The sequence below is a fragment of the Pimephales promelas genome, chromosome 1 (genome assembly GCF_988280905.1).
Source record: "Pimephales promelas chromosome 1, fPimPro1.hap1.1, whole genome shotgun sequence".
Taxonomy (NCBI): Eukaryota; Metazoa; Chordata; class Actinopteri; order Cypriniformes; family Leuciscidae; genus Pimephales; species Pimephales promelas.
The window spans coordinates 33,148,005-33,169,605 of NC_142769.1; the positions used below are offsets into that span (position 1 = coordinate 33,148,005).

At 38.4% G+C, this 21,601-nt stretch overlaps 4 protein-coding genes across 6 annotated transcripts in view; all 4 read right to left on the reverse strand.

Moving 5' to 3' along the window:
* Positions 1 to 570: 570 nt before the first annotated feature.
* LOC120491050 (leukotriene B4 receptor 1) lies at positions 571 to 3,389 on the reverse strand. Its single transcript, XM_039688626.2, has one exon. The coding sequence runs from the start codon at positions 2,905 to 2,907 to the stop codon at positions 1,840 to 1,842; it is 1,068 nt and encodes a 355-aa protein (XP_039544560.1). The 5' UTR covers positions 2,908 to 3,389; the 3' UTR covers positions 571 to 1,839.
* A 101-nt stretch (positions 3,390 to 3,490) lies between these two features.
* Positions 3,491 to 5,744, reverse strand: LOC148998458 (leukotriene B4 receptor 1-like). The gene has a single exon (XM_089129497.1). The coding sequence runs from the start codon at positions 5,260 to 5,262 to the stop codon at positions 4,237 to 4,239; it is 1,026 nt and encodes a 341-aa protein (XP_088985623.1). The 5' UTR covers positions 5,263 to 5,744; the 3' UTR covers positions 3,491 to 4,236.
* A 101-nt stretch (positions 5,745 to 5,845) lies between these two features.
* LOC120491049 (leukotriene B4 receptor 1) lies at positions 5,846 to 7,791 on the reverse strand. Its single transcript, XM_039688625.2, has one exon. It carries the CDS (start codon positions 7,690 to 7,692, stop codon positions 6,592 to 6,594), a length of 1,101 nt encoding a protein of 366 aa, XP_039544559.1. The 5' UTR covers positions 7,693 to 7,791; the 3' UTR covers positions 5,846 to 6,591.
* Positions 7,792 to 14,622: 6,831 nt separating this feature from the next.
* plekhg4 (pleckstrin homology and RhoGEF domain containing G4) overlaps positions 14,623 to 21,601 on the reverse strand; it is a 68,269-nt gene continuing 61,290 nt past the window's right edge. For 2 of the 3 annotated variants that reach the window (XM_089129498.1, XM_039688586.2), the window contains exons 16-24: positions 21,302 to 21,391; positions 20,947 to 21,171; positions 20,671 to 20,841; positions 18,278 to 18,458; positions 17,513 to 17,629; positions 17,146 to 17,394; positions 16,870 to 17,066; positions 15,692 to 15,750; positions 14,623 to 15,539 (exon numbers count right to left, since the gene is read on the reverse strand). In XM_089129498.1, coding sequence (XP_088985624.1) covers positions 15,712 to 15,750; positions 16,870 to 17,066; positions 17,146 to 17,394; positions 17,513 to 17,629; positions 18,278 to 18,458; positions 20,671 to 20,841; positions 20,947 to 21,171; positions 21,302 to 21,391 — 1,269 coding nt within the window. In that variant the 3' untranslated portion in view covers positions 14,623 to 15,539; positions 15,692 to 15,711. The remainder of the gene's footprint in view (positions 15,540 to 15,691; positions 15,751 to 16,869; positions 17,067 to 17,145; positions 17,395 to 17,512; positions 17,630 to 18,277; positions 18,459 to 20,670; positions 20,842 to 20,946; positions 21,172 to 21,301; positions 21,392 to 21,601) is intronic. The other variant, XM_039688587.2, reaches the window with a different exon arrangement.

Genomic DNA, 21,601 nt, shown 5'->3' on the forward strand with positions numbered 1-21,601 from the left:
TATCTGTTGCCTAAATAAAGTCTTTAATCATTAAAAGTTTTATTTTAGATATGCCCAATGCGCTTATAACCTTTCACAATCTGCCAATACTCTCCTCTGCCACTCTCACTACTAGACAAATCAATTGGCTGATAATCTCACAAGTCAAGGTTTTAGACTATCGACATGAATTGTGCTTCATGCGTTTGTTTATTCTAGTTATGCATTTTCTTTTGCAGTTCTGAAGGGGAAGTTTGACTGGCACATTGAACCACCAATCACAATTCACTTATTTGATACGACGTTTGGAGGCGGGTCTAACTCATTGCACCTTGCAACTACAATATGCCGGAAGGATTCGATGCCAGAAACATTGTAAACCACTAGGCTACATAGTTGTTGTTGTTTTGTTTGTTTGTTTTTTGAGTAAACTTGAGTAAATTGAACAATTAATGTCAAATTTTGCTTCTTAATATAGCCTGTTTTTTTCTTGATCATGTAATGCTTTTGAGTTCAGCTTCTCTCTAAACAAACAAAAAAAACAAACAATTATCAGCTATGTAGGATGACAAAGAAATCACAACAGGACAAAAGAAAAAGAAACCATTTTAATGTCAAATGATAGCAAATAAAAGACAAAAAATATATATAAGTCATGACAGTATGTTATTGAATGGCACAGAAAAAAAATCAATTAATAAATAGCCTAATAATTTGGGAGCTCAAACATATCATTGGCTCCTGGAGTTTCTATAGAAGCAACTGTGTTAAGATCTGAGTTTTGTTTATATTATTGTTACGTCCCTAAAACGGCTCAGGGAATGAGAGGACACAACATAAAGTCATTTTTTTATGTTCCCAGATCAATTATCCCTGTAAACGCAATTAAGATGCTGGAGCAACATGACACGAAGACATAAGGAGGTTTAAATCAAGTAAATGAACATATTTATTCATTGCAACCACGTGTAAGTGCTCTTGTGTGCCAGTGTCAGTAATTTAATTGGACAAAAAAAAAAAAAAACAGACAGAAAATCTTTGTCTACCAGTCCACTCACTTTTCCATAGCGTGCCAAACCTACTGTAGGTGAAGATTGCATGCCTGCTAGACTCAGATAGTCAAGCATCTCCCTCCTTCTCTCTCTGGTTTCTCTCTCTGGAGCAATAGCTGAGCTGACTCTTTCAGTCATGATATTTGTGTTGTAAAAGAGAGAGAAAGGTAGAACCACAGGTCAAGGCGAGCATCATTCATGTCAACTCAGGTAGGAATTCAATAATTTTTGCCTTTCAAAAATGTAAAACATTAAAAAGTTTTTCTTTTCAATACCAATAAAGGTCTGTCACTAAAATGTGTCAAGTAACGATTTCACAGTGGAAGGAACAGCCTGGTGCGTTTTTCTTCTGATTTGAAAAGTGGGCCTACGCAAGATATGTACATTTTAAGGGTTTTAAAAAAATAGCTGATGTTTAATTCAAGCATGAACGAAGAATTATAGAAAAGAATAACATTTCAGTACAGATGGTATCTTCCAGAATGACCTCTGTTCCTTTTAATTCCCACTTCCTCTTTCACACCGTTAAAAGAGACACAAACACACACGTTGCAATACGAGAAAAAGGAACATGTTGGAATCATATGCATTAATACCAAATAAACACTTATAAAGGCATTTGAGTTATATCACAAATGTTAAAGTGTTTTCATTGTAGAATCTGCAGTTGCAGTGAGTCTCAGTGAGTATACACAGTAAACACAAAAAAAACAAGGCACAATCAAATATTTGACTGAAAATGAGTTCAATTTGTTTGGTTAAATTTGAAAATGTTATTATGCACCTGGGTATAAAGCTTCTTACAGGGTCAATCTGAGGTACTGATGCATGATTCCACAGCCACATCTTCAGGCAGTTTTGAGTCTGTGAGACATTGTGAGTTGGTGGAGTGTGAACTTTGCCTTTTGGACACGAATGATAACTCTTTATTCCCTTCACCAGACGCTGAACTTGACAGATGTTGGAACAGCTTCTGTATTCCAGTTTCCCGGAGCGAGCTGCGGAAGGAACGTGCGGCAAACACATAAAGCACTGGATTGACTGAGCTACTGATGAACACCAAGGCTCCTGCTATGATGGTCATTGTGCTGCAGGCGTCCTCCAAAGTTTCTGCCATGTTTGGGTTTGAATGCTTGAGAGCAAGTGAGATGAGGGAAAGGAAGTTCCCCACATGATGAGGAATCCAGCAGAGCGCGAACATCACAACCACACTGCAGATGAGAACTGTCGATTTACGCTTGGACTTGAAGTTCATCTGCGCTATGCGACTAAAGAGGCAGCCGTAACAGACCAACATGGTGAAAAAGGGGATGATGAAGCCTATAAGAGTTTCTAAAATAAGCAACACAGCCTCTTGGATGTCCGACTTGTACTCCCTGAAAGTACACTGTTGTTGTCCGTGAATTTCTCCCAAAGTGTGAGTTACAATGACGGGAACACTGAGGAGAAATGAGGCTATCCATATTATTAGAAGTATCCTGTTCAGTGCTTGTTTCCTCCAGCGGATTGAGGTGAAAGGGTACCTGACGGCCAGGAAGCGCCCCACACTCATGATGGTGATGATGAAGACGCTGCTGTACATGCAGGCATTGATGATGTACACCATGGCTTTGCAGACGGCCTCTCCGAACACCCAGGAACGAGCCAGCGAGTAGATCCACAGCGGCAGCGTGATCAGCACCAGAAGGTCTGCGACTGCCAGGTGGAGGATGAGCAACACCGTGTGAGAGCGCTGTTTCACATACTTCAAGATGGTCCACACCACCAGCAGGTTCCCAGGTGTACCCACCAGGAAGCACATGCCCAGGATCACGCAGGCCCCCACCAAGCCCAGTTCGGTCTCCTCATCTCCCTGAAGAAAAGCCGTCGCGTTCATGATCGCCTCTCTGGTCCGTTCGAGTCTGCTACAAGTCTAACCACTGAGCTAGAAAACCAGTCTGCCTCAGCAAATCTCACTTCCCTTCTGTGAAAACTAAGGAAAACAGAACTCTCAAACACAGAAAAGAAAAACATCTGGTTGTCTAATAAAAAAGACAACCAAAATGTGTGTGAGAATGGGAGGTGCATCTTTGAATTCAGACTAAGTGATTCTTTAGAAAGATGATTAAATTGCAGTTCACACTCACACATTTCGAAGGTATTTGGTCAAGTCTAATTTTGCTCCAGATTATTAATGTGTCTCATGGAATTTTTTATTTTTTTTTCCAAATACAATTATTGAAATGCAGTCATTTAAAAAGAATGAAAATGTATTTTAAATTGTTACATCATCAGTGGGAGTGTTGGGGGTAATGCATTACAAGCAATGTAGGCCTATGTTACATACTGTAATCAGATTACTTTCTTAAGTAACTGGTGAAGTGATGGATTACTTTTAAATTTACAACAAAATATTACAAAACATATATAATATATAACAATATATATAACAATATTACAAAATAATACATAACAAAAAGTTAATTTTTAAAAAACCAACGGAAGTTACTTTATTTTCCCATTTATTGACTGAAACCTTTCCTGTCCGTTTGTTGAGGGAAATCGTAGGTGAGATGCAGAGGTGTTGTATGCACTGAGTAAACATGACAGTTATTGTACTTCTAGACGAAACGTGAGCAGCCATTTACTCATCTCTCTTGCACTAAATAATTAGACATTCCTCAAAATTAATAAAATCAGTGAAATGCAAACTTAGAATATAAGCAAACCTGTAATAACTAAATGTGTTTAACTTGCTTTTCCTGTGTCTTATTCTTCTGCAATCCAGTACTACTGTACAAGTGTGAATTTGCATTTTATTCAGTTTCAGAATTAGCAATTTCACTTTAGGTGTGAAAGGGCCTTTAGATTTGACAAAAATATCACTTTTTTATCATTAAAATCAAACAAGCAAGCCCAGTCCAGATGAGAGAAAGTAAATGAAAAGTAATGTTACCTTACTTAGTTATGTTTTTAGGGAGTAACTCAATATTGTAATCCACTTTTAAAAGTAACTCTTCCCAGCAATGAGTGGTATAGTGAGTGACACAAAATGTATATACTGTAACTCTTAAGAAAATTTCTGGGAGAATGGCATCCAGGGGAGAGTTTCCCAAAAGTAATTGGAACATCTCTTCAATAAAAAAAACAATACATTTAAAACAACTTGATTATGGCGTTTAAATAAATTTGACCATTAAAAAAAAATACTATACTTCTGAGTTACTCAGAGATCCACAAGTTCACGAGTTTCACCATTAGTTTGTTCTTCCAGGATATTTCCATTCTGCAGTCCAGAAACCTGTAAGAAGCCTTCTCTTGTTTGGCCTGTTTGTGTTCCTAAGTCTTGAAACAGCTTTACTATCCCAAACTTCCTTAGATTTCCATGGAAGTTTCTGGAAGCAAACATATAAAGCACAGGGTTCACTGAGCTACTGATAAAAGCCAGAGCTCCAGAAATGAAGACAACGCTATTTGGGATAGGAGACGGTTCATCTAACTGTCCTTCTAGAAGAACCACCATCCCTGTGATATTGAGGACGTGGTGGGGTAACCAACACAAAATGAAGGCCACGACCACTCCACCAATGAGGAAGATGGATTTCTGCTTTATCTTAAAGCGCACCTTGCGTAGGTCTGTGGCAACTTGACAGTAACAGATGGCGAGTGTGAAAAATGGAATGATAAAGCCAAGAAGAGTCTCCAAACAAATACAAAACACTTCAAAAGACACAGAGCTGTAGACCCGGGACAAGCAGTGTTTCAATCCATTGTCATCAACATCTAGATCCTGAGTCAGGATGACCGGAATCCCCAAAATGAATGACAGGATCCAGGTCACTGCCAGTATTTTGGACATGGATGTCTTATTTTGCCAATTCAGCATTTTCAAAGGGTACCTGACCGCCAGGAAGCGCCCCACACTCATGATGGTGATGATGAAGACGCTGCTGTACATGCAGGCATTGATGATGTACACCATGGCTTTGCAGACGGCCTCTCCGAACACCCAGGAACGAGCCAGCGAGTAGATCCACAGCGGCAGCGTGATCAGCACCAGAAGGTCTGCGACTGCCAGGTGGAGGATGAGCAACACCGTGTGAGAGCGCTGTTTCACATACTTCAAGATGGTCCACACCACCAGCAGGTTCCCAGGTGTACCCACCAGGAAGCACATGCCCAGGATCACGCAGGCCCCCACCAAGCCCAGTTCGGTCTCCTCATCTCCCTGAAGAAAAGCCGTCGCGTTCATGATCGCCTCTCTGGTCCGTTCGAGTCTGCTACAAGTCTAACCACTGAGCTAGAAAACCAGTCTGCCTCAGCAAATCTCACTTCCCTTCTGTGAAAACTAAGGAAAACAGAACTCTCAAACACAGAAAAGAAAAACATCTGGTTGTCTAATAAAAAAGACAACCAAAATGTGTGTGAGAATGGGAGGTGCATCTTTGAATTCAGACTAAGTGATTCTTTAGAAAGATGATTAAATTGCAGTTCACACTCACACATTTCGAAGGTATTTGGTCAAGTCTAATTTTGCTCCAGATTATTAATGTGTCTCATGGAATTTTTTATTTTTTTTTCCAAATACAATTATTGAAATGCAGTCATTTAAAAAGAATGAAAATGTATTTTAAATTGTTACATCATCAGTGGGAGTGTTGGGGGTAATGCATTACAAGCAATGTAGGCCTATGTTACATACTGTAATCAGATTACTTTCTTAAGTAACTGGTGAAGTGATGGATTACTTTTAAATTTACAACAAAATATTACAAAACATATATAATATATAACAATATATATAACAATATTACAAAATAATACATAACAAAAAGTTAATTTTTAAAAAACCAACGGAAGTTACTTTATTTTCCCATTTATTGACTGAAACCTTTCCTGTCCGTTTGTTGAGGGAAATCGTAGGTGAGATGCAGAGGTGTTGTATGCACTGAGTAAACATGACAGTTATTGTACTTCTAGACGAAACGTGAGCAGCCATTTACTCATCTCTCTTGCACTAAATAATTAGACATTCCTCAAAATTAATAAAATCAGTGAAATGCAAACTTAGAATATAAGCAAACCTGTAATAACTAAATGTGTTTAACTTGCTTTTCCTGTGTCTTATTCTTCTGCAATCCAGTACTACTGTACAAGTGTGAATTTGCATTTTATTCAGTTTCAGAATTAGCAATTTCACTTTAGGTGTGAAAGGGCCTTTAGATTTGACAAAAATATCACTTTTTTATCATTAAAATCAAACAAGCAAGCCCAGTCCAGATGAGAGAAAGTAAATGAAAAGTAATGTTACCTTACTTAGTTATGTTTTTAGGGAGTAACTCAATATTGTAATCCACTTTTAAAAGTAACTCTTCCCAGCAATGAGTGGTATAGTGAGTGACACAAAATGTATATACTGTAACTCTTAAGAAAATTTCTGGGAGAATGGCATCCAGGGGAGAGTTTCCCAAAAGTAATTGGAACATCTCTTCAATAAAAAAAACAATACATTTAAAACAACTTGATTATGGCGTTTAAATAAATTTGACCATTAAAAAAAAATACTATACTTCTGAGTTACTCAGAGATCCACAAGTTCACGAGTTTCACCATTAGTTTGTTCTTCCAGGATATTTCCATTCTGCAGTCCAGAAACCTGTAAGAAGCCTTCTCTTGTTTGGCCTGTTTGTGTTCCTAAGTCTTGAAACAGCTTTACTATCCCAAACTTCCTTAGATTTCCATGGAAGTTTCTGGAAGCAAACATATAAAGCACAGGGTTCACTGAGCTACTGATAAAAGCCAGAGCTCCAGAAATGAAGACAACGCTATTTGGGATAGGAGACGGTTCATCTAACTGTCCTTCTAGAAGAACCACCATCCCTGTGATATTGAGGACGTGGTGGGGTAACCAACACAAAATGAAGGCCACGACCACTCCACCAATGAGGAAGATGGATTTCTGCTTTATCTTAAAGCGCACCTTGCGTAGGTCTGTGGCAACTTGACAGTAACAGATGGCGAGTGTGAAAAATGGAATGATAAAGCCAAGAAGAGTCTCCAAACAAATACAAAACACTTCAAAAGACACAGAGCTGTAGACCCGGGACAAGCAGTGTTTCAATCCATTGTCATCAACATCTAGATCCTGAGTCAGGATGACCGGAATCCCCAAAATGAATGACAGGATCCAGGTCACTGCCAGTATTTTGGACATGGATGTCTTATTTTGCCAATTCAGCATTTTCAAAGGGTACCTGACCGCCAGGAAGCGCCCCACACTCATGATGGTGATGATGAAGACGCTGCTGTACATGCAGGCATTGATGATGTACACCATGGCTTTGCAGACGGCCTCTCCGAACACCCAGGAACGAGCCAGCGAGTAGATCCACAGCGGCAGCGTGATCAGCACCAGAAGGTCTGCGACTGCCAGGTGGAGGATGAGCAACACCGTGTGAGAGCGCTGTTTCACATACTTCAAGATGGTCCACGCCACCAGCAGGTTTCCAGGTGTCCCCACCAGGAAGCACATGCCCAGGATCACACAGGCTGCGGTGATCCCTGCAGATGACCAGTCTTCCAGTGCCGTGTCATTGACAGTATGGAGAGAGGAGCTGTTCATATTTGTCTCTGGTTTCAGTGAATCAGAGTTCTGACTGAAACTCCTTGCTTTTTGTTCCATATATTTAGCTTACGCAAAGCAGCCTTCCAATGAACATGATTCGTTTCACAGAAAAAGGAAGAGCCAAATCAGATGCCTTGCCTGTAGTACAGCAATCATTACTTTGTTATTGTGTTGTGCTGTACTGTACTTTCGGTATTCTAAAATTTAACCTGTCAATATGAAACTGAAATATGAATAAGCAGAACATAGATTGATATAGGTGAGAACCAACTAATTACAAATTGAAACCAAAAGAGATCCCACACTGTAAAAAATATTGTTGGTTTATCTTAAAAAATAAGTAACCTGGTTGCCTACAAATTTTAATTTCATTGAAATGGAAAAATTGGAGATTGAAACTCAAAATAGTATGTTATCCGAACTACATAAATGATCTAAGTTGATTTGACAAAAGTAAAAATGTTGTGATTACAAATCATGAAAATATTTTTTTTTTTTTACAGTGGGAGTGTTATTATTACACACTGTCAGTTAACTTGAAATGAGGTGTCACTATCACTATCACCCATGCAGCACACCCTTCTGAGATGACAGTGGTTTCTCTGTAAAATCATTTACAGGAAAAAAGGAATCAAGAATATACCATTTCATGTCTGAAGTTACAATTTAAAATTGAAATCATATAATGTGTTAAATGTCAAAACTAGCATAATCTAATTTACAAAGTAGTACTCTTATTTTGAATACTTTAAAATTCTAATGTTATTTAAATCATTGCACAATTTTAAGTTCTATAATGTTACATTCTAGCAGTGGTAGTAGGTTGCAACAACAGCACACTTTTTATTTGACTATAATTCATACATTTTAGGGATAACTAATATATTTCCAAACATTTCTAAACCTCAATTCACCAGACGAATAGCCTACTTCAATCAAAGGTTGAGAGTCATTAAGGTCTAGATGCACATATGGGACGTTTTAAGGAGTTATTTTGGTGAACCAAAAAATACCAAATCAAAAATTAGAAAAACTCTGGAAAATCTTAAGTCAAAAAAAATAAAAACATTTCTTACGCACAGAGAAGTCAGCTCAACAACCGGAGCCGTCAAAACAACAGCATGAAGTCCGTGTGCATGTGAACGTGACTGTGACAGTAGCGCCATCTGTTGGTCATACTTCATATATACAGCACCAGCTAACCTCAATGCATATTCGTTTGTGAAAGACTTCCCCTTATATAGTCATTTCATTTGTTGACGCATTTGACTGATGGATTTAGACATTTATGAAAATATGCATTCTTTCCATGTAACCCTTAATGCTGACTGAGAGTTTAAACTCGCAGAAAGAGTTATGCAACTTGCATGGGGGTAGTGCAGACGTAGCCTAGGCCTTTATGTTTTTGTTCATTCCTGCTAATTGTCTTCAGATGAGGAAGGACTTCCTGATCCAGGACCATTTCAGTGTCTAGGTCCTTCATTCAGGTATTTTATACAAAAATGGAGCATTTATTATAGATTTTGTTATTTTACTTAAATTTGATATTAACTCTTTCCCCGCCAGCGTTTTAAAAAAAAGTTGCCAGCCACCGCCAGGGTTTTTGACGATTTTCGCTAAATTTGAATGCCCCCGCTGAATATTTTCTTCCATGAATATATGAAGATGATATATATAAAAATAAAGATCTGAGCCTCTGCTTTTAGGCAAAAAAAACGTTTTTATTTTATCTTCATCTGTTCTTTTTTTATTGCCTCTTGAACAGAGGTAGGTTTTGTCAAAAACACAACATTTTGGACAAAAAACTGAGAAAAAGGTGTTTTTATCAAACAAGTGCATTTAAAAGCAGAATACATTCAGATGTTGTTTCCTTCATATATAAAACTTTCCAAAATAAATTAAAAACATAAAATAAATGTAAAATATATCAAATTTCCCAGGATGTAAGGGAAATGTAACTTTTGCAATAAAACTTCTGCCTCTGCCTCTCTGTGTTCTACCTGTGAATAATGAATAATTGGAATTACAATAAACAGGCCTAGACACACACACACACACACACACACACACAAATACATATTACAATGTGGTAAATGTGCACAAAGAGAGAAATAATTTGACAATTACACCTTCATATTTAGACAGCCACACATAAATGCCTGCACACACACATACATATTATAGTGTCATAATATTATACGATCTATCTGCGGCACGTCCATGGCTAGCATGAACATGTGCATCTCTCTCACTGACTACTTCGTCCCGATCAGATTCAGAATTATCAAATAAAGAGTGATCGGACTCCGAGTCCATTAACCTCCAGTACTTCAGCCATATACCTCTGCATTGTCTGTCTGATACATTCTCACTACTCCACTGTTTGAGACGATTGCAATCTGTTTCTCTAAACAAAGAGTTGCGCAATCATTCAGGACATGCGCGCGGGTCTTCCGTACCGTATACCACCTAAAACACGGATACCCGGAAAATTCCGTGTTTGGCGCAGATGCGTTTTTTCATTAAACACGGAAAATTCCGTGTTTGGCGGGGAAAGAGTTAATAGGCCATATGTGCTGTTAACATCATCCCGACAGAAGAACCATCATCCCTCTTGAACAATAAAAGTACAGTACCTGAAAATCTTCAGGTAAAATGTAAACGAACTGTTAAGCAGTGATATAAAATAGACTAGCGATAAAAGAAAATTAGCAATAGTGTACCCAAAATGAACATTTAACCATATAAACTTTTTATTTAACTTGTTTACCAGCACAAAATCATTATTTATTCATATAATTATGCCTAATTCCTTATGCATGCTTACTTCAATATCAATAACGGTGTATATATATATATATATATATATATATATATATATATATATATATATATATATATATGAAGACTTAAGATGCAAAAGCCTCTTAGTGCCATCTGAAATTTTCTTCTAGAATTATTTTATCAAGCTTGTATGTTTATATATATATATATATATATATATAGCCCATATATATATATATATATATATATATATATATATATATACTATATATATATGCCAATATTCCTTCTTTGGGCAAATAAATAAAAAATTACATTTTAAAACCATATGATAATACCTATTTTCATAATCCAGTGATTAAAATATGAAACATATTGGAAGACATATTGGAAGTGAACAACCTCATTTTGGAGGGTCCAGACTGTGCTCTCCTCTCCACTGAGACCTCTAACACACACTCGGGGCAACAGCATATGTTAGTTTTCCACTTTCCATGTTTGATTTTTCATACACATGCTATAAGTGTGAAAAGATGGTGGCACCGGACAGAGATTGAACAGATGAGGCGTACAAGCATCACCTGGGAACCATGCACATATCCAACAGGCAACAGCTGCTAATAACTTGTTGCTCTCTAGATTGGCACAGCACTAACCCTCAGCCACCTGCTCCAGATTTTATTTGGAGAGCCTGATATGCAACAGCAGTCTGTCACCTAGAAATGAGCGCACATATGAGTCCGATGACTCCGTTGGATGAAGCCGCCCACCTTGGCTTTAACCAGTATGCTATGGTACTTTTAAGGTCCTAAAAAAGAATATAATGGAAATAACTGATGTGTCTTTGTGTGTGAAAGTAATTGATGTTGAAAAGACATCCAATTAATGTTAAACACTGACGTCAAAAAACAGTAACGGTAAAATATGAAAATCAAACGGACGTCAAACCTTGACATTAATTTGACATCCACATACCAATGTCATATTCTCAACCAAAATAACGACACAAAAGTAATAAAATGCTCCAAAGATTGAATCTTCCTATTTGTAACCTTATACCGCTCAGCGGTTCTCACATACACTAACACTTTCATCACTTGTCAGATAAAATTAATAAAATTAGAAAACAGTCCAAAATTGTTATATAAAAAAAAAAATCCCAAAAGCTCGATAAAACGGACCCTACAGACCAAAATGAGATGAGTTTCAATGCCTCAGTTAGGCTAATAAAAAAAATGCTATTTAAATTATAATCATACTTCCCAGCTAACAAAGTCAAGTTCTGAGAACGTTTTTCTAACGTTCCATTTTGGTTGTGGGAACGTTCATTTAAAATGTTCTAAAAACGTGGAAATGTCCAGTTTGCTTAACGTTGCTGGAACGGTGTCTTAATGTTTGCAGAACGTTGCTGGAACGTTAGCATAATGTTGTTAGAACGTTAGCATAATGTTGCTGGAACGTTATGAGAACGTTTATCAAACACAAATAACCTGATAAAGATGTTCCGATAACGTTGTTCTAAGAACGTTTTTTATCAACGTAATGAGAACGTTCATCAAATAAATAACGTGATAAAGACGTTCCAAGAACGTTGTTCTAAGAACGTTTTCTCTCAACTTTACAAGAACGTTAATAATGTTATATGAACGTTCCGAAAACAATATTTTAATAACGTTTTGTCCTAACATTTACACAACTTTTAAAGAACGTTAGTGAATGTTCTGGGAACGTTCCCTGTTAGCTGGGTTTAAACCAATTTCAGTGTGGTTATTAACTTTCTCTTTTCATCTAAAATTACCACTGAAAGACATTGCCTTTCAAACTGACCTTAAAATGATATGCAGCATCTTGATCAAGTCTCGACTAACTTTTGACGTCAAATTCATATCAAGGTGCCTACTGGGTGTGTAATTGTTTTTAAATACAATGAATACATGTATTAATGTTTTTTTTTTATTATTCTTCTTCATCCCATTTATTGGGAATATATGAACATCTCACAATAATGAAAGTTCTCAGATGAGCCGTAGTCAGTTTCTCACCCGATCGATCAACCAACAGTAGGCTATATAACACTCTCTTCTCTCTTTATATGGTGCAAATTCTTCAAATTGCTAATATTTATTAAAACGATGCCAACACCCAGATTAGGGTATAGAAGTTTTTCTGACTTACCGGTATGTTATTTCCAGTGTATCATATGCTAATCTAATGTATATAAAAAAAATCACTACAGATGAGGCAGAGATGGATGCTTGTGCGCCACCTGCTGGGGGATTTGTAGTAAGGGTTGATCATCTCCCAGTGCACCATAAAACTTGGAAACAGATTTGCAGATAAATGAAAAAGAAAAGAATAAATAGTATGACACAGAGATAAACCTTTTATTCCACACAATGGTAATCTTAATTGTGGCATGTGTTATATTTAAGATTTGAGTTAGGCTAGGTGTAGGGATTCTGTTTTATGAATATCTATTATATATATATATACTGTATATAAATATACATACTGTGTATATATGTATATATTATATATACATATATTATATGTAGAATTATATATATATATATATATAATTCATATATAGATATTCATGTGTGTGTGTGTGTGTGTGTGTGTGTGTGTGCGTGTGGATAGATAATCAGTCATTACAGCCTGGATATGTGTACTAATGACAGCCTGGATATGTGTGTTAAATTTGACATGAATCAGTAATGTTTCCATTGTTAATATCCAGCTCTTCCCACTTCTGCAAGTTTAGATTTGGCAGTAATACCATTAAAGGTTGATGGTGCAAAATATTCTAGGTGAGAGAGACAATAAACCAACACATGCAGCCTCACTGGAGCACTCAAAGCTCATCATACTGACATGGACACGCTGTGAATGATTCAACCAATTATGCTTCATTGACTTTCACTCCACTCTCGGGTTTGTGGTTTCCATCCGTGTATGGACAAAAAAAAAAAAAAAAACACTGGAAAATTTCTGTCATTTCCTACATGCAAAACAACTTAACTTTGTATCTCCCTGCCCAGATGTGGCCTTTGCATACTTCAGTATTTCTCACAAGGAGATGATGTTGGCCAGCAAATGCCAAACTTTCCTGATGGGAATGCCTGACTCCACCAGAGTGAACTCAAGGGTTTGTAGCAAATCTAGTCTATTTTTAAAAAGAATTTGAATGAAAAATGTAATATCTGGAAGCCCATTCTGATATGTTTTTAGTTTAAAATTAAAATTATTAATGAAAGATCAATGTATTTTCTTCTTTTTTGCAGAGAAATAAGAAAGGCCACAAAAAAGAAAATTGTGGTTGAAGGTATCAATAATTCTGTCATGATAACTCTACTAGGGAGATTGGTATGGTAATGGATATGGTGATGCAACTGCAGAGCAAGTACAAGAGACTCGCTACTGCCAAAACATTTACAGACTTTGCTGTGAGCATGTAAGAAATGTTGCTGCTGCATATATAACATATATGAAATAACCCCCGCAGCAGACCTATACAGGTGGAGCTGGGGATGGTGGAGGGTTTCTAAAAGAGTGCTGAAGACAACACCACCGGAATTTGGATTTTGTTTGAATGTTGAGCCGCAGCTCATTGGCTATGTTATGTAGATAACATACACAGCTGTGCTATGTAGATAATGATGTGATCACTACCAAATGAGTTAGACCTATCAGCCTGCACCATCTAGACTTTCATGTCAGAACTAGGTAATTTCAGAGCCACAGTAAACAGTTGGCACAGACTATGTCTGTTGCTCATCTCATAGGCCTATACTGTAAATAAAAAATGTATGGCCAACAGACTTTCCAAAAGTCATTCACAAAAAATTACTGTAAAAAGGCTATTGGTGGCAATGTCCCTAAGGCTAAAACGGTACAGTAAACTTAATTTAACATTATTACGCACACTGCGTGAGTTTACATGCATTTAAACCACATACTGCTTGGCCCCAAGGCTGAGTCTATCATTACTAACAATGACTCTGTTTGTTAGCTCAGTTGGTGTGAAAAAAATGAATACCAGCCTTCAGGGTTTATGAGATACATTTCTCTATGCCAATCATGGAAGATTAAAGACAATAAATAAAACACACTTCCGTTATCGGTACAAACAAAGCAAACAAATCCGTCTTTATTACTTCTGAGGGAACTTAAGATTGAAAAATGAAACGCTTGAGTTCATGCTCCAGCTAGAAGTGGAACTTGCAATGCCTTTTTTTATTATCTTTTGTTTGTACACTTACAATTTAAATTGGCAACAAAGAATGGCACTTAAGTGATTCCCATGTTGACTGGTTAATACATGTATAAAGATTACTTTCTAAATGCTATGTCCTTAAAGCACCACTGGCGCAACTATTTACAATTTACATGTTGTTGTTTTTTTTTTTGTTATACTTGTTAATGTAAATAAGAACTGAAATGAAAACTCTTCCATTTCCAAAAAGGTAGCAGCAATACCCAGCACCCAGAAGCAGCAGTGCAGGGCAGAGCTGACCTGAGGTCAGTCGTATGATCTGAATTAATGCTCTCTTATTCTGGATCAAGGCAGCTAACAAAAACTGTTTCCACCGCACACTGACCTCAGGCCCAAAGACCATGGAAACGCTAGAAAGAGCAGAAACTCTACAACAAATGCTTTTAACACTGCTTAACACCTTTAGAGTAACTGATGCTCAGAACATGCCTTTTAACATTAGGGCATTTTTCTAAATCAAACCAGATTAAGTCTGCAGCAAAGTGGGCAACAACAACGAGAAAAAGTGGGAACCGAATAACCGCAAGAGAGAAGTGTTTTGTACGCTACTACAGTATTTACAGTTATTAATACATCTGAGAACACTACTGTATCTTAACATTTGAAAAGAAGATAAATACAAGAATATTTATTCACTTTTATAGATCATTTTTAAATTTATATAAAAGCTATTGAAGCTAAAAGTGGCTTAAAAAAAGAAAAAGAGAAACAGTGCTATTTCGAGTGCTTTTTAAACTCAGTAAGAGATTTGCTTGCACTCAGTAGGAACAATAAATACTAGCTCTGTACTCCTCTTCGGTGTGGCAACGTTGTCCTCTAAATCTGAAGCAGACGGGTCTTAAACCTACAGGACAAAGCAGAACAGAATAACATGTATATGTGTAAAAGCTCCTAGTTAAAGCATGAATCATATTTTCAATATGCTGAGATGAGTGTATTAATGCACATGCACATAGCTGTGGAAGTGTGATGTCATAGAGCGAAAGCCAAACTTACTGCAGCAGTGGTTACTGAGCTCACACTATAGTAGAGGGACCAATCACCTGTGTTTCCCCCTGTGACGAGAAGGACATGGGCGCAGGGGTTATCACAGGTTAAAGGGGAGGCTCTCACTTGATCATCAGGGGATCATTGGCTACGTTCACACTGCAGGCTGAAACGACCTAATTCCGATTTTTTTGCCCCTATGCAACCTGTATCTGATTTTTTCATGACAGTCTGAACGACACAGATCCGATCTTTTCAAATGCGACCCAGGCCACTTGGGTATGTGGTCTAAATCCGATATGTATCCGATCTTTTGAAATGCGACTTCAATCTGAACGGCCAGGTCACATATATCCGACCCACACGTCATTGCACGCACCTGTAGCTAGCCAACACACTAACTCCAACGCGTTTCTGCACTGTTATGGGCCGCTGCTGACGTGTTTCTTCCCCAGTGTTGTGCCTGAACGCGTTCAATGAACGATAGTGCATAAACGTACTGTATTACTGCCTGATGAACATTACTGTGAACACGTTCATTCTGGTGTCTGTGAACGTGCGCTCTCTGTCAGTATAACTTCGTACAGTAGGGTGCCAGATTTCTATAGAGCCTTCCAGGCGAAAACCTGGCTAAAACACATGTATACATGCCTTAAAATGTAGCGAAAAAATACCCAATCTGGCAACACCAGCCACCAGTGTTGCACCGCGGCCGCCGGTGACAAAAAGCAAGGAGCGCCGAGGACATGCACTATCAATTAAACGGGTTTTATGACGAGGTCGGTGAGGATCGGAAAGATCTTACATTTATGTGTAAACTTGGCCCGTCGATAAAATAATTATTGTCTGTGTTTGTATATGGGCTGTGGCAATGACGTCGTTGACCGTTGATTACTCTTCTGCGCATGCGGGTCACTTCTGGGTCATTTCACGTTCACACAGGAGATCACAAAAGGTCGCATTTAATTGGAAATGTGAACGGCCTTGCAAAAAAATCCAATTTTTTCAAAAAATCGGAATTGAGCATTAAGCCCTGCAGTGTGACCGTAGCCGTTGTCTTCCTGAGCGTGTGCATTAGTGCTAGCATAAGCATGGGTGTTACGGCACGTTTCTGCATCATTTGATGCGGACATGACGATGTGCGATCAAAATATTGGCCATCTGAAATGCACACACGTAATACTAACCGCTGAGATGTACTGGCTGTTAAAGCAGGCTTTCTCTTGCGTTGGAGAGGTGATGGAGGAGTAACAGGAGGAGTCACATGGTGAGCTGGGCTCCTCGGATAAAGCCTCGGGAAGGTGACTTGACACACATCCGCTGTCTGACCCGCTCGAGCCACTACCAGACAGACAGTGAGACGACGAACCCGAGCTCTCTGTAGCTACAAACACGGACAAGACGCACGTTATATGAGGCTTCTGAGAAGACGTTCACACTTTCAAACATGTTATAATACATACTCATAGACGGCTGACTGCTGGTCTCATGTTCCAGCTCGTCTTCCTCGATGCAGGGGCTGATGAGAGGTCTCTCCCCTGTTAACAGGCTTTGGCTGCTATACATATGCAGATTTAAGGGCCCCAGCAGTGTGGAAGAGGAGGGGCCACCAGCCACCGGGGGGCCGCTAACAGGGGCGTTTACTGCAGCTCGTTTAAACGGGTTTGAGTGGTCAAACAGCGAGACGGCAATGGATGCTCTCGTCCTGGCCCCTGTAACAGAAGAGATGATGCTAGTAAAATCCAGCCAGAGAATCATTTGCTGCTCATTTTAAAAAAAGAAGAATTTAGCAAGTTATTCTGATGATTATTTCATGTTAAACAGGATCACCTCTGCCTTTCATGATGTAGTCTATGGCTCTGTCGTTGATAGCAGCATCGCTAGGTTTAATGTCCAGAAAGGGTTTATTGCCCACCCCCATAGAGACCATCTCCTGCATTCGAATTTCTGCAAACACGTTTATAATATTAACGTTTGAAAATGCTGCTATGACAACTATCAGAATAGGAGTGTTACAATATACTGGCATTGGTGATAATGTGATATTTAAAATGGTATATTGAGTGTGATTCATTCGCCAAAATACAAACGAGAAAATACTAAATAAAGTTAAAGATGAATTTGACTGATTGCATTGTTTATTTATTTGAAAATTATTTTAGATGTTGCAATATTATTGTGAATTCTTTTTAGCACAATTATCATGTAGTAAAAAGGTGATAGTGACAGCTCTAAATTCAAAATAAACACAAACATGTTGACATTAAGATGAAGAAATGCATAGAAAGCGTTAAACGTGTTTTTGAGTAAATAGGTGCAAATACAAGTAACACAATGCCTCAGATCTGCATGTTTTTTTTTTCCCAACTGTAGAAATACAATACTGGTGTGATTCAAAATGTGTGTTTTAAATATCTGCCTGAGGCCTTCACAGATGAACTGCTGAAAAAATCTTTAAATATGCTAAGATGGTATGTGACAGGAGATATTATCTGCAATTATCCTATCATTCTCATTTGTTCTTTCCAGCTAGATGAACAAAACAAATTCAAAGAACTTACTCAAGCTCTGCCACTTCAGTATTTTCTTTCCTACCTTTATTCCGTGTGGCCTGCTGCCATAGTATCCGTGCGATGTCACAGGTCCAGGCGTGTTTGACGTCTGCATTGCTGGCCTGGAGAACGTAGGTCTGGTTTTTTGAAGTTCTCCTCCGGAACCAAACCTCAAACCTCAGAACGTTCTCACCCGATGTCTCTGTCATACCCACATCAGCGGTCTACGAAGAGAATGATAGGGTAGAGGATATTCAACATTTAATCACAATCAATATTGAGGGCTAATGGCATTTTTTTTGTTATCATGGCTTAGAGGAGACCGATCTGATTCTCAGATCTTTAAACTAAAGCCTTCTGTTTATATTAACATTGGTCAGAGGAAATATAATAAAAGAATGTGAGTGTATTGATAAAATAAAGTAGTGTAAAGATCCTTTCACACCAAGGACGATAACAGAGTCCATACCACCACAAAAACAATAACAGTGAAAGAGAAACAATATCATTGGATTCACTTTCAGCACTTTTTCTAGCTGATGAATGATAAAAACATTGCAAGCCAATCAGAACTGAGCATTTAAAGCAACAGACAACATAACAATAGTGCCTAGTTATAATAAACATATGTTGTGGCCGCTATATAGTTATCATTACAGACACTATTCTATATCGCGACTAGAACAAATCTCAGTAGGCTATAGCAATAGGGTTTGATATTGCAGAACGCACAGATGCGATGTACATCTGTAGTATGCCATTCATTCATTCCCACACAGACTTTGTGCAGTGTACGGACACTATTCGATAACGCGATTAGAACATATCACTTAAGAATACATAACTCACTGCATCAGCTGAATTCGTGCTCCTCGAAATGAAACTACCAGCACTTCGGAGGTAACTTTACCAGGATTATTACGATAGTTTTATTCCTCACAGCGCAGCATCCATTAAACTGGATGTTTTATCCAGCTGATGTGGCCGTTTTCATGGCTTGCCTCAACATTTGTGTGCCTTTGAATGGCGCGCTCTCAGTGGGCGTAGTCACATTAAGCTATAATTAGCTATAAAAAGACTGACATCTCTCTCTTTTTATACAGATTACATAAACTGAGAATATTTGTTCTTTATATAAATTACTTCTTTTAAAAAAAGAGAATTACAGCTTCACAAAAAAAAAAAAATCTTTTGTGCCTGTGTGACAAGTATTTACTTAGTTACAGGTAGGGCTGTCGCGGTTATGGAATTTCCCTTGCGGTAATGTTGAGTGGCTCAATAGCGCGATATGCGGTATTACCGCCATTTATTTATTTAATTTATATGTTTTTGTTGCTATATAAATAAAGTTTACGATGTGGACAAAAACGAGGCATTTTCAGTAACCATTGTAACCGAAACTAAACAGCGTCTACAGTATATGCGCATTGAAAGACTTTCACTCAGCGCGCATATTGTTATGACAACAGACTTTGAGCGAGTCATTGAACCGTTCATTCAACGAACACGTTTAAAAAAGCTGATTCATTGTGGCCATCCTATGGCCAGTGCGAACGCAAGCAGCAAAACCGAGTTTGGTGGAGAGTAGTTCTTAGAACTGTTTAGAAGTGGACAGTTCCTTTAACTACTTGGTTGGAAAGCGGCTGTTGATTCAATGCGTGACTCACTGATTTTATTTCGGCTTCCTTGTGTTGTGGGATGCTGACCAGCGCTGCTTCTGACACGCATTTATGGGAAAATACCCGTGAAGAGAACGTTAAAATGATGATGCGACAAATATTTCGCTTCCCTTTGACACGACAAGCTTTTCACGACTTCAAAGACAGACGCAGGTAATCGCACGCGCTCTGCCGATCTCTCCCATTCACTGTCTGTGTGAAGCCTGTAGGCTACACATCACCATGATAAACAGTCTTGTTATCATTATGAACTCGTTTAACATTCAATACACATGCATTAAGTTCAAAACAAGAAGGGTATAGCCTTATTAAAAAAAAAACGTGAATATCGCGGTTGCTGCGGTTACGTGCAATCCTCTGCGGTTGACTTGTCAGAAGCGCGGTACTACAATATTGCGGTTACCGCGACAGCCCTAGTTACAGGTAATTTTCGGAAGCGTTTCAGAATGAACTTCACTGAGGCAAAATTCGCATCATGTTTATTTTTCTTCATTTGACAAAAAGCAGAACACTTTGTTTTTATTGTGAGTATCTACAAATAGACACTTAACAGTTAAAGGTAAGATCAAAATCAACAGAGTAATTTGAGTCTCTTTTGCACCGACAAGGAAAAAAAGTGAGCTCGTCGCGCCTGTGCGATAGCCAAACGCCAGAGGGTTAAGTCATAATGCATGCAGCAAAGTGTGTTGAAGCTGTGTTTTCATTTATGGAGATGTTTCTTGTTCCTCAGAACTTCTGATGAATTTTAGGTGCTTACCTTAAAAGAGTGCTTGTATATGTAAACATCTAGGCCACCCTCAATGCGTTTGGGTTTGCTGAATAGCACCAGATCCTCAAACAGGAACACATGTCTTTGGCACTTCTTCCTGCCATACAAAATCGTGAACTCATCTTGGCGAACTAATTGTCCCTGTTCCTTAAGATTCACCTGGAAGAGTGTGTGAAAAATTATGCAATGGCAGTTTAGAAGAGAATATTCCTATGTTTCTCTACGTGAAGTGTAGTGCATAACTGCTGCGCCATCCACACTTACATCACAGTCTCTGATGGCGTCCATGGCGAGCAGATCGTTGCCGTGGCGAAGCTGGAATTTGACCATCTCGGTGGCGGCACGTAGGTATGTTAGCTCCTGCTCCTGGACCTCGCTCACTTCTTTGCTCAGGTCTTTCAGCAGCAGGGCGTACTTACTCATGCGCTGGATGGGCTTCAGCAGGTACGACGCCAGGTCCATCTTATCCCCCAACTCCAGCTGCTTATGCTGGAATGAGAGAGACTCTGATTTTACAATCTCAGGCCATGAGGTGAGATGAAATGAATGAGATTAAAAGAGGCTAAACTAAAAGTTTATCATAGGTGGTCTAAAGTGTAGTATGGATCCAGTTGCTCACCCTAAAGAAGCTGTTTCCATGGCTGGCCAGGAGTGTGTCCGACTTTGGCTTGTTCTTGCTGTATAAAGCATACAAGCTAAACTGGTCTTGCTATATGTTCACAAGGAAAAAAAGCACAAAAGAGCAATATTTGAAGTGGTATCATCCAAATTTCCAAATCCATGTTCTGAAGAAAAAATTCTCTCGTTGAGAACTTCTCTCTTCCCTTTGTCCAGGTTGAGTTTTGTTTGGAAAGGGTAAATCAATATATAACTTTCAGGTTCATATAGAGTGTGCCATAATTTCATTCAGTGCAGGTTT

What these genes read in the sequence shown, in the direction of transcription:
- LOC148998458 (XM_089129497.1), bottom strand. Translation starts at nt 5,262, where the DNA reads ATGAACGCGACGGCTTTTCTTCAGGGAGATGAGGAGACCGAACTGGGC.
- LOC120491049 (XM_039688625.2), bottom strand. Translation starts at nt 7,692, where the DNA reads ATGGAACAAAAAGCAAGGAGTTTCAGTCAGAACTCTGATTCACTGAAA.
- LOC120491050 (XM_039688626.2), bottom strand. Translation starts at nt 2,907, where the DNA reads ATGAACGCGACGGCTTTTCTTCAGGGAGATGAGGAGACCGAACTGGGC.